The sequence below is a fragment of the Tupaia chinensis genome, unplaced genomic scaffold (genome assembly GCF_000334495.1).
Source record: "Tupaia chinensis unplaced genomic scaffold, TupChi_1.0 Scaffold144741_1, whole genome shotgun sequence".
Taxonomy (NCBI): Eukaryota; Metazoa; Chordata; class Mammalia; order Scandentia; family Tupaiidae; genus Tupaia; species Tupaia belangeri.
The window spans coordinates 561899-574651 of NW_006204601.1; the positions used below are offsets into that span (position 1 = coordinate 561899).

The 12753-nt window shown below is 44.6% G+C and overlaps 1 protein-coding gene across 3 annotated transcripts in view; it reads left to right on the plus strand.

Annotated features, from left to right (window-relative positions):
- The window catches only part of LSM12 (LSM12 homolog), a 28086-nt gene that overhangs the window by 14158 nt on the left and 1175 nt on the right, over window positions 1–12753 (plus strand). For 2 of the 3 annotated variants that reach the window (XM_006167372.3, XM_027767827.1), the window contains exons 3-4: window positions 9540–9649; window positions 12118–12244. In XM_006167372.3, coding sequence (XP_006167434.1) covers window positions 9540–9649; window positions 12118–12244 — 237 coding nt within the window. Of the gene's footprint in view, window positions 1–6975; window positions 7045–9539; window positions 9650–12117; window positions 12245–12753 lie in introns of those variants that run through there. The other variant, XR_003547677.1, reaches the window with a different exon arrangement.

The following is a 12753-nucleotide window of genomic DNA, read 5'->3' on the forward strand; positions in this document are numbered from 1 at the left end:
AGGAAAGTGAGAAAGCAAGCCACCAGGTCCAGGACTTGAACTGTGATTGGCCATGTGGGAGTGTCCAGCGCCTTAACCACCATGCCACCTGTTGGTCCCCCCAGTGTGTACTTATTTTTTTAATATTTATTTAGTTTCATTTATTCATTCATTTATTTTTAATTTGACCAGAGAGCGACAGAGATAGAGAGAGAGAAAGGGAAAGTGAGAAAGCAAGCCACCAGGTCTGGGGACTGGAACCCTGGTAGGCCATGTGTGAGTGTCCAGTGCCTTAACCACCATGCCACTTGCTGGTCCCTCCCCAATGTGTACTTTTAAAAGACACTTGACATCAGAACTTAGCTTTAGGTAAATCAATTCAGGGAGAATTGATTTTGAGTTTTAACCAGTTTCACAGCTAAGATTCAGCATAACCTTATAACTTTCTAGTGATTTGAAGATTAAACCAAAAGTTTAGATGAGTAGATTCCTGGGGTAGTTGATAGCTATTTTATTGTGGCACATATAGGGGACCTCCCTTGACCCTAGTGTGTTGAAGTGTAGAATTATCACCAAGTAGACTCAGTGGTGGCCTGATTGTATATGTATTTGGTAGGAGGTAGAAAGTGTGTGAATTTGGAAAGGGAAATAACCTCTTGTCTAAGGACAAGTAAGAATATTTTGTAAGAGTGACTAGCAGGTGGCATGGCGGTTAAGGTGCTGGACACTCGCACATGGTCGACCATGGTTCAAGTCCTGGACCTAGAGGCTTGCTTTCTCTCTTTTCCTCTCTGTCTCTGGTCATAACAAAAAAAAAAAAAAGGGGGACCAGCAGTTGGCATGATGGCTATGTCGCTGGATTCCCATGTAGTCAGCCACAGTTCGAGTCCCGTACCCAGTGGCTTATACTCACGCTGGGCGCGTTTGTGTGTGTGCCCAAGATCCCGAGAGGAGAATGGAGGAGAAGGGATTGCTGTGTGGCCATCCACCCAGGGGTGATTTCTTGCTTTCTGTCCCTGTCTCTGTCTTTTTGGCGAGCACACGTGTCCTATAGCAAAAACCTCTCAAAAAAAAAAAAAGAGTAAATAAAATTAAATAATTCTTAAACAAACAAAAACTTTAAAAAAAATGTTTCGTTAGATATAAATTTTCTGCTCCTAGCTTACTGAATCACTTGGTCAGAATATGTTGTCAAGGTCACAACTTCTGGTGAGAATCTGCTGGTAATATTTGTACCTGACTCTGAGCAGACAGGTGTTTCTGTCAGAAGTGTGACACACACAGGTGGGAGGAAGAAAGGAAGAACTTGTCACTGCTGAGTGACAGGGCCATGTTAAGTAGTGAGTCAGAGGATGGTGCAGCAGTAAGACACAGTTCTCTGCAAGGCTGACCCATGTGGGAAGGTTCCAGGTTCACATCTGGAGACCTCTTGAGCACACCAGCTACACCCATGAACTTGAACTAGGGCTCACGGCTCCGTATAGCCTGTAGTGCTTCTGAGTCAGTTGACTCAGCGGGCTCTCAGGAGGTTATGGAATTAGTTCCCAAAGGTGCCGTCTTGGCATCATGGAGTGTGGAGGGAACTACTGCCCACCTGAAAAGACAAATTGCTGAGCCCAAGTTAGGGCAGAGTTGTGCTGCAGTCACCTGCACCTATAAGGACTTCATGGTGGGTCAATGGGAGTATTTTCTCCAGTGTTACAAGCCACCAGGACTGGGACTTGAACTGTGCTTGGCCATGTGAGAGTCCAATGCCCTTAACCACCATGCCATCTGCTGGTCCCGCAGCACTGGATTTTTAAGACCAGCTTAGGTAAATATCAGAAACTACTCTGGAGATTGAAGTACATTGTACTTGGACTGGAAAGGTAAATTTGTGGCATGTACAACATGGGATGTTTGAAGAACTGCATTCTTTTGCAGCTGCCTGCTAATAAATTGTGTGGATGTGTGTTAATCATTTTTTTGAAGAATTATTTTTTATTTAGTTTTATTCATTGTCATTAGTGTATATATATATATACACAAACACACACACACACACACACACACATATATTTGAAGTTGACCAGAGAGAGACAGCAAGAGAGAAGGAAAGCGAGAAAGCAAGCTGCCAGGTCTGGGACTTGAACTATCTTCAACCATGTGGGAGTCCAGCCGCCTTAACCACCATGTCACCTGCTGGCCCCTGTGTTAATCCTTTTACCTATAGGAACTATTAGTGTTATGGTTGGTTCCATGAGACTGTAATAGTCCTCAAGGTTTCCTCTTTTATCCATCTTCTGTGTTGCCTCCAGGAATCTCACATTTGTTCGGAATGGTGAGGGAAAGCCTATTTAACAATATAGCTAGATCTTTGTTAATGGAGGCATGAGCAAGGTGCCATGGCAGCATACCAGGGGTCTAAAGGTAGTTTGCAGAAAATGTGTATTATGGAAAAACTGGATTTTAATTTTTCTGGTACCAAAATAAACTCATACTTTAATTCCACTTTTCTACAAACTTAAGTCCGTTTGCTGGGGGCAGCAAACGGTTTTTTTAAAGGGCCACATGGGTAACTCTTTCAGGTTTTGTGGGCCATGGAGTGTTTGTCACAACTACTCAAGTTTGCCTTTGTAGTAAAGCAGTCACACATATGTAAACAAGTGTGCATAGTTATGTTCCAGTAAAAGTGAACTGAAACAGGTGGTTGGCTGAATGTGGCCCACAGACTGGGACTCGAACTGCAGTAGGCCATGTGGGAGTCCAGCACCCTTAACCACTATGCCACCTGCCAGCCCTTTTTTAATTAATTTATTTATGAATTTTTATTTGAACAGAGAAGGACAGAGTGAGTGAGAGAGAGAGAACATGAGAAAACAGGGACTTGAACTGTGATTGGCCATGTAGGAGTCAAGCGCCCTTAACCATGACACCTGTGGCCCCAATAGAGAATGTTCTTCTCTTTTTTTTTTTTGGAGAGGTTTTTGCTATAGGGCACGTGCGCTTGCCAGACAGAGAGAGACAGAGAGACCGAAAGCGAGAAATCACCCCCGGGGGGTTGGACAGGCCGCGATCCCTTCTCCTCTCGGGATCTTGGGCACGCACATGCACCCGGTGTGAGTTTAAGCCACTGGGTCCAGGACGTGAACTGCGGTCGACTACATGGGAGTCCAGCGACATAGCCATTATGCTAACTGCTGGTCCCAAGAATGTTCTTAAGGTATAGAATAAAGGCCCTCTTTGGAAAAGAGGCCCTTCACTAAAAGTCACACAATTGTGTTGTGTACTAGAAACATTGTCTGGTGGAAGTTCCAGAATGCACAAAAAAGAATGTAGCAACTGAGTCTTAAAATAGTAATAGCTCTCACTAGAGAGACAGAGAGGGAAAGTGAGAAAGTAAGCCACCAGGTCCAGGACTTGAACCATGGTTGGCCATGTGGGAGTCTAGTGCCCAAACTGCTGTGCCTTGGTTTTTCCTTCTATTCACGAGGGAGTCATTTTTTAGTCCCTATTTCATAGGATTGCTTGCAAATTAAACGTTTAGTATAGTTGTTCATTGGTTATTTGCTGGGACACAGTCAGAAATGTGTCCTTAATGATTTTGTCATTATGCGAACATCATAAAAGTGTACACATACCTAGGTGGTATAACTTACTATACACCTACACTATGTATGTATAGTGGATCTTACATCCTTAAGGGCCTGTGATGAACAAAACAGATTAAATCGAGCACAAGATAAATAATACAGTTGGGCATTACAGGCCAGCTCCATAGTCTGGTGATTAAGAGCTTACATGGTCAACTACATGGTTTGAGTTCCAGCCCCAGCAGCTTGATTAACATGATGGGCACGTGTGTGCACACATCCAAAATCCCAACAGGGTGGAAAAGTGGAGAAGTGATTGTGATGTGACTATACTCTGAGTGCTTTCTTCCTTTCTCTGTCTCTGGTGAATGCATGTGCCCTCTAGCAAATAAGAGAGAGATCCATTAGAATGGCAGTGACATCACTATCACCTAGTGATGTCATTATGATCTTATGGGCCCTCCATCGTATGTACAGTTTTTCAGTGACTGCAGTGTTGTGGGGTGTATGACTATGTCAGTTGTGCAGCGTAGCACCTAGTGTGGCATAAACTCTCACTTCATCAGAGTTTGCTCTTAGAATTTTAATATTCATTGCCAGACATCTTTGACTCTACTGTTCCCCTGTTTGATTCAGTGTTTTGATTCATCGTTATGCATTCTAGGACACAGTTTCAAGTGGGATGATGTGTTTTTGAGCTAGCCAAGGTTGTAAAGAATTTCATCAGAAATGTTAAGGCAGGAGTTTTCAACTAGGGAACAGGGAGACTTTAGGATATTAATATCTAGAGGAAATGTTTTTGAGACTGTTACTAGCTAAGCATTAGGACTTTCCAGGAGCCTGTCCCAGATTTGAAGCAGCAGGCACAGGAAAGGGCCCTTAGCCTGAGAGTTGTTCCTGGCCATTCTGGCCTGCAATCTCTTTGCCGGCACCAGACTTGCAGGCTGCACCAGCAGTTCCAGCAGCAGCTGACGTGCTTCCCAACCCCTCTGTGAGAGCAGCTGGTTGGTACACCCAAATACACAGAGAAGACAAACTGAGAGTGGTCATTCGAGTCAGTAGGTCACTCCCAGCAGGTTCTTCTCTGAACTCTGCTTCCGTTGTTGTATCAGCTGTCTGTCTGTTAAATACTTGTAGTGGGAATCCCTCTAGATTCCCCACAGCACCTGTGCTTTCCTTGTCTGGGTGTGTGGAATAGGACAGCCCAGCTGGTGACTAAATGATAAGATGAAGTGCCTGTTGCTTGGATTTTGTTGTCATGGGCTGCTTCCTCTTCCCCTCCATGTCACTGAATGCAGGAAGATGTGTGCCCTTGGTGTCCATTATTATCACTCACTCAGGAGCTCCCCAGCATCAAACACAACTAGAAATGTGCTTTGGTGTAAAGTTCACCACTTTTCTTTTTTTCTTTTGGGAGAGGTTTTACTACAGGGCGCATGTGCTCGCCAGAAAGAGAGAGAGAGACAGAAAGCGAGAAATCACCCCCCCAGGGGGGATGGCCACGCCACAGTCCCTTCTCCTCTATTCTCTCGGGATCTTGGGCATGCATGCACAGGCACCCGGTGTGAGTTTAAGCCACCGGGTTTGAGACTCAAACCGCAGTCGACAACATGGTAGCCATTACGCCATGTGCTAGTTCCCTAGTGCACGTACTTTTCTATGCCCACGTCAAGGTGCTGTGTGTAGTAAGATGGCCACAGCAGGAAGTCTTGGTTAGTACATAAGGGATAGGTTTGTTTTCACTGGGAATCATACTATATGAAAGGGGAGACACATGTGTAATCACTTTAGTTCAGCCACATGTACATACACAGGATCTTCAAAAAGTTCATGGAAAATGTATATTACTAAAATATTATGTGGGTTTTGATTTTTTGGGCACCAAAATAAACTTGTACTTTGGCTTCATTTTCCCACAAACTTTGTGAAGTCCCCTCATACTTTAGTAACAAATATTCTTGGTTTGCCTGAACCCAGTATGTTCTTGAATTTATAGTGCCATTTGTTTTTTGATATGCTAGCCAGTTGTGTTTCAGATTTAATTGATAACAAGTCCAATAGCTAGCATGTTGGCATTGAAAACGGGAGATCGTCCATTGATGGAGACCTCTGTGAGAAACTTACCCCATTTGTAAAATTTCCTGGTGAGGGACCAGCAGTGGGTGTTATGGCTATGTCGTTAGACTTCCATGTAGTTGACCATGGTTTGAGTCCCAGACCCAGCCAGCGGCTTAAATTCACACCGGATGTGTGTGCATGTGTGCCCAAGATTCCAAGAGGAGAAGGGGGGAGAAGGGATTGCGGTGTGGCCATTCCCCCCTGGAGGGGCTTTCTGTCTGTCTCTGTCTTTCTGGTGAGCACTTGCACCCTATAGCAAAAACCTCTCCAAAAAAAAAATTTGTGGTGAAAGTAGATCCTGTGTGTATATCAGGTTGAAAGATTTTTTTTAAAGAATTATTTTTATTTAATTTTATTATTAAATTTTTATGTATTTCCAGAGAGACACAGAGAGAGAGAGAGTTGAGTGATTGAGGGAAAGTGAGAAAGCAAGCCTCCAGGTCCAGGACTTGAACAATAGTCGGCCACATGGGTGTCCAGGGCCCTTAACCACCACGCCACCTGCTGGCCCCCGGGTTTTAGTTTTTTTAATTGCCATGGAAATACACCTCTAAACTGACAGCTGAAAGTTTCAGGGTTTATGGTGGTTATGTATCCCTAAGGTACTGTTGCCAGTACAGGGAACGTGGTTGAGGATATTGGAGGTAATTGAAATCATCAGTTTGCAGTCACCTGTGCCGATTCCCAAGCGCCCCCTTGGCATTTAGCATTTAAGATCTGTTACATAGCAGATGAAATGGAGAATCATCAGACCATTCTTTCAGAGCTTTTTAGAGAAGACTGCACAACTGGTATTTTGGGGGAATAAGGAATAAATTTTGAAATTGTTCTATAGCCAGTGTCTCACTGTTACTCAGGCTGTCTAAACTAAATAATCACTTCTGGCTGAGATTTATATCCATTTTATTCTGCCTCTGGCAAAAATTCAAAAGTGGCTCCTCTCCCAGCCTTCCCCCCGCCCAGCTTAATTTGTCAGTTCCATTCTTAAACATTGTGCATAGATGTCTGGTTTCCTGAGCCAACTCTTCTCTTTCTGAATGGGGTGATGCTATGTTTTTAAGTTACTGTGTAGGTGACAAGGACGTTTTACTCTTTGAGTACTCATACTGTCTAGTCAATACAAACTTTATAGAAGTAGCTTTGTCTGATTCAGCATTGGGAGATGATTTTGGTTTTTAGGGTTAAACATTTTTAAAAGGAATTGAGACTTCAGAATGAGACCCTCCTGCCTACTCATGAAATAAAGGCCTACCTGACCACTCGCTGCTTCTCAGGAGTTCTTCTACCCTCCACTTCTTCCTTGGAGACATCTAAGGTTTGGAAAGTGAGACTCAAGGAAACTCCTCCTCCTTACCAGGGTTTTCTTGGTGCCTGAGTAAGTGTTACTTGTCGCTGTTTAAAATATATCTTCAGCATTTTCCTTCCCATAGAAACTCAGTTCTTCCAAGCCGTGAGGCTGTCTTGTGACATTTGGGATTATCACTACTCAGAATACTGTCAGTCCTATACCTTTATTTCTCTGTAAAGTAGTAGTCTGATGGGGCCAGGATGGCAGGCAGGCTTGAAAGGTAATTGATAGACTGCTATTGTTCTTGGCTTTTTCCATGTCTTGGAGATCAAGTGAAAAGGGAGCTTTGGCTTCAAATTATTGCAGTTTTTTTGGCCATTCTTCCCCCTTGGGAGGCTGAAATGACAGTATGTATGAGCTGGTCCTGCTGTGTTCATATCCCGTCCTCCTTCCTAGAATTCAGTCTGAAACTGAGACACAGTGGGAATACCTAGCTCCCTGTAACCTGATTGAAGGCTTCGTGTTCTCGTCTTCATAGTTAAACCTAAGCCTCAGTAAAGTACTTCATGTTACTAACAAGAAATTAGTCACTTTGTTTTTCTCCCAGTAAAGCTATGTTTTGCTATGACTTGAAAGGTCACTGTAAACGCAGAATGTAGGGGCCAGCCAGGTGGCAATGTGGTTAAAGCCGCTGGATCGCACATGACTAACTGTATAGTTTGAGTCTTGGACCCAGTGGCTTGACAAATACTGGGCGTGTGTGCATGCATGTTTAAAATCCTGAGCGGAGAGTGGAGGAGAGGGGATTATTGTATGGCCATCCCATCTAGGGGGTGCTTTCTCAGTTTCCCTCTCTCTCTGGCAAATGCACACACCCTGTAGCAAAACTAAAAAATGAGGGAGGGGGTTGGGCAGCCGGATCCCCATGGTCGATTTTGCATTGAGTCTTGGACCTTGTGGCTTGAAAATCACACTGGGTGTGTGGGTGGATGGGTTCCCAAAATCTTAGGAGAGTGGAGGGACAAGGGACTGTGGTGTGGGACCACATCCCTGGTGGGACTTTTCTCACCCTTTTTGGTGAGTACATGTGCCCTATGGCAAAAATCTTTAAAGAAAAAAAATATATATATATGTGAGTGTTTAAGGATATGTACATACTTTTGGAACATGCTTATATTTAAGGGGCTGATGTTTGGGGACAAATTGTATGTTTCCATGTGTGTTTGTGCATGTATGTTCAGTGTGCTGCAGCATCATTAAACTCAGCTGTTTATGTTCCTGAGTCTGGAAAATTTTAAATAATTTGTTGATTTGCAGGCGCATGATCTGTCTGATTTGTTTTAACCCCTTTGTCCAGAACATTTCTCCTGTCTTATACTCAGACAGACTTGTACTTTTTTAGAGTCTTAACAAGCAGTAGTGTGGAGTGAGGACCAAAAATGTGCTGGAGGGGCAATATAGGTTGACAGGGTACCCACTCTTGTCAGGAGGGATTTATTTACTAGATTTCAGTAGACTATAAGATTATACTGAAATTTCTTTGGATCAGTTTGTAATTGTTCCACTAGAGGGCAGTGAAGGAATAGTCATAACAGAAACCAGACTTTTTTTTTTTTCCCTTCCTTTTTAAAATTTGCCAAAGGGCATGTATGATCCTGGAGAAGAAAAGTAGAAAAACCACCACACAGGGGGCATGGTCATCTCTAGTCCCTTAGTCTCCATTTCTCTCTTCTTTTGGGACTTGGGGCACACATGTACAGATGTGCTCCCAGCTTGTTTCTCAAGCCCCAGGGTCTGGGACTTGAACAGCACAATGGGCCATGTGGGATCCAGTTGCCTTAATCACTAGTCGCTACCACCTGGCCCTGGACCATTCCTTTTTTCTAAAGAACAGGATGAGGTTACCTTCAGCTCAAGTAAAGGTGGACAGTATCCATAGTTAGGCTTATTTGAATCCTGACTTTGTTTTTATTTATTCAGAGAGAGAAAAAGCACCCATGCATGAGTGCATGTTCACAGCCCCAACAGGGTCTTGACATCAGATCCACCCTCAGCTTCAGCCAGCCCTGGGTCCTGGGCATGTGTGTGCCTTGTGTACTCAGGTCTTTGCACATGAAACTGGAACCTTTGCATGTCAGTCAACCTTACTGAGCATTGTGTTTTACCACTCCGCCACTGTCTGACCCCCAGTGGGATCTTTATTTTATTTTATTTTTTGCTATAGGGCGCATGTGCTTGCCAGAGAGAAGGAGTGGGAAAGTGAGAAATCACCCTGTGGGGGAATGGCCATGCCACGTTTCCTTTTCCTCCATTTTCCTCTCAGGATTTCAGATATACATACATAGGCACCAGTATATTTTTAGGCTGTCGAATCTGGGACACTAACTAGTTGGCCATGTAGGATTCAGCCACTTTAACCTCTGTGCCATCTGCTGGCCGTTTTATTAAATTCTGATGTCTGAGTAAACCGAATCTATCCAAGCCAGTCTTTTCTGGCATCTTTTCCTTGGCTTAGGTGCCCATCTGTTGGGAAGAATGAACATGAATGCTTTTCTGAGTCTCTTTCCTTTCCCCCAACCTAGCTTGCCAGCAAAGCCCGGACGGAGAAGGAGGAGAAGCTGAGCCAGGCCTATGCAATCAGTGCTGGAGTCTCCCTAGAAGGCCAGCAGCTCTTCCAGACCATCCACAAGACGTGAGTCTTGGGGGACCCATGGCTTCCTTGTTTAGGGGATGATGCTGCCTGACTGTGCTGACTCTGCTGAATGTGGCAGCTGACATTCAGGTGGCCGTTTTCCTGAAAGTCTCCTGGGAAAGCTAGGTAGTGTTTTGGTAATATCTTGGCATTCAGAGAAGTGAGTGCTGCTTGCCTCCTACCCACAGAGAAAAATAGTGTAATCGTGGACAAGTCTTCTTTTCTGAGCTTCAGTTTATAGTCTATAAAGTGTAGTTTTGGACTAGATTATCCCTAAGAGTCCCTTCCAACCTAGTAATCCATAACTTAGAACTAGTGATTTCTTTCTCTTGTATTATTTTGTTGTACATTTCTCTAAAAGCTGATACATTTTTAGTAAGGGAAAGTTAAATCCATATTACTTTTCCCAATTGTACATGGAGATAAATGGGAAGTTAGGAAGAGCAGAAGGCCACCTTCTTACCACCTCTTAAAAGACATTTTGTCACAGCAGAAGTCATTTAACTCTCCCAGCTTCCCTAGCTGCTGAAAACCTGGAACATTTGACATCCCCCCCCCCCCCCCCCGCTGCCTTCTGTTACCCTATTTAACCACCCTGGGTCTGGTGCACAGATGGCAGTTGGCATCAGAGCTGTTTGAGGCCATGGTGTGAGTATCTGAACATTGACAGGTATGTGAAGGAACTCTCTTAGTAGCATAAGCTGCCCTGGGGTTCCCCACATGTGAGCTGGAATGGGTTTTCCCAATCTGGCAAGTGTCCAGCTATCTGAAAATTGAGAGGGGCCAGTTTGAGGAGCAGTTCTCATTATGGGTGGTAGAGGGGGCAGGGCATAGACCACAGTAAGATAGGTGTTTTTTTTTTTTTTTTTTTTTTTTTTAAGAGAGATTTTTGTTTTAGGGCACATGTGCTCACTGGAGAGACAGAAATAGACAGAGAGACAAAAACTGAGAAATCACCACTCCCCCCCCACCCCAGGAAGGATGGCCATAGGGCACATGCACTTACCAGAGAGACAGAAAGTGAGAAATCACCCCCTCGGGGGGGATGGTCACGCCAAATTCTCTTCTCCTCCATTCTCCTCTTGGGATCTTGGGTATGCAGGCACATGTGCCCAGCATGACTTTTAAATTGCCAGGTCCAGGACTCGAACTATGGTTGACTGTGTGGGAGTCTAGTGACATAATCATTACACTATCTACAGGTCCCTCTCCTGACTTTCTTTCTTTTTTTGGAGAGGCTTTTGCTATATAGGGCACATACGCTCACCAGAAAGAGAGAGACAGAGCAAGACAGAGAGAGACAGAGTGAAAACAAGAAATCACCACCCAGAGGGGTGGCCATAGCGCAATCCTTTCTCCTCCATTCTCCTCTTGGGATCTTGGGCACGCACGCACACACACCTGGCGTGAGTTTAAGCCACCAGGTCCGGGACTCAAACCGCAGTTGACTACATGCGAGTCCAGCGACATAGCCATTATGCTAACTACTGGTTCCCCTCTCTCCTGACTTTCTAAAGGTACTGTTTCTCTCTATGCCAAAGCTTGGCAAACTGCACCAGAGCGTCAGATCTGCCCGTTTGTTTGTACTATCTGTGGCTGCTTTTGCACTAGAGCTACAGAGTTCAGTTGTGAAGCCTCTGGTCTACAGAGCCTAAGATATTTACTGTGTGACCCTTGGTGGACAGAGTTTGCCAGTTTCCGCCCTAGGCTGCTAAGTAATGTCTAGGGGCCTGACCCTGCTAGTTTATTTGTAACTGTATTTGGTTTGGACTTTTTTTTTGGGGGGGGGGGGGATGTTTTCCCCTTAGGGGGTTTTGACTTATTTCACACACTGGGAACCGTCAATTGAGTTAAGCTGCAAAGACTGCAAAACACAAAAATCCTCTTTGTTACCTAAAAATCTCCCTCCCAATTTTTTTTTGGGGGGGGAGAGATTTTCACTGTAGGGCGCTTGCGCTCGCCAGACAGACAGAGACATAGAGACAAAGCGAGAAATCACCCCCCAGGGGGGGATGGTCACGCCGCAATCCCTTCTCCTCCATTCTCCTCTCGGGATCTTGGGCACGCACGCACACGCGCCCGGCGTGAGTTTTAAGCCACCGGGTCTGGGACACGAACCACGGTCGACTACGTGGGAGTCCAGCGACATAGCCATTACGCTAACTGCTGGTTCCCTGGTTTGGACTTTTGAGGCTGCTACCATGTTTTTTTATCAGGTCCCTGATGCTTCAGTCAATTCTGGGCTCTCCTTGGAATAAATGTGCATCCGTTTCATTGCTTTCCTAGCTTTTGGTGCTCAGGGAATGTTACTTGTCTATTTCTCTCTGTGAGCTGTTGGCAGCTAATTGTTGGCTGAGTTGGTGAGCTGGGAATTTGTGATCAGCCTTAATGGACTTATTTATTCATTAGGCTAAAGGTGCAGGATGCCCCCAATAAATGATATTTTATTTGCTTTCTTCTCCTTTCAGCATTAAAGACTGTAAATGGCAAGAAAAAAACATCGTAGTCATGGAAGAAGTTGTTATTACACCCCCATATCAAGTGGAAAACTGTAAAGGCAAAGAGGGGAGTGCACTGAGCCATGTACGCAAAATAGTAAGTAAAGGAGCCATGCCACTCTAGGGAAAGGATGGTTCCTTGTTCTCTGTCCACCAGCATCAGAACAGGTCATTGTGTTATAGTCCCTGTCTCCTCTCACACAGCCCTGCCTGGCTTCCCAGCTCCCCTGTACTGTGAGGCTTTGCAGCTGTGACTTGGACACTTCTCTGGGGATGGAGCCACTGGGTAGTGTAGAACAAAGTGAGTGGTCAGTCCTGTGTCCTTTACCGTGTGACTTTTTGGAATTAGTCAAACCATTCCATAGAATTAGGCCTGAGCAGTTCCTTGCTTCCCAGGCTTGATTCTTCATGAACCATTCAAGAAAGGGCTGGTTGGTGTAAATTAGTTGTCATTGGTGTCTCTGACCCTACTTCTATCATCTGATTTTCTAGATTGAGTTACATCATTTGTAAAAACAAATCTAATTTTTTCCCCTTTTGATAAGCATTTGAGAGACCAACACTGTGGATGTAAGAAGGATGATTATACTAAAATTCCCCACCAGC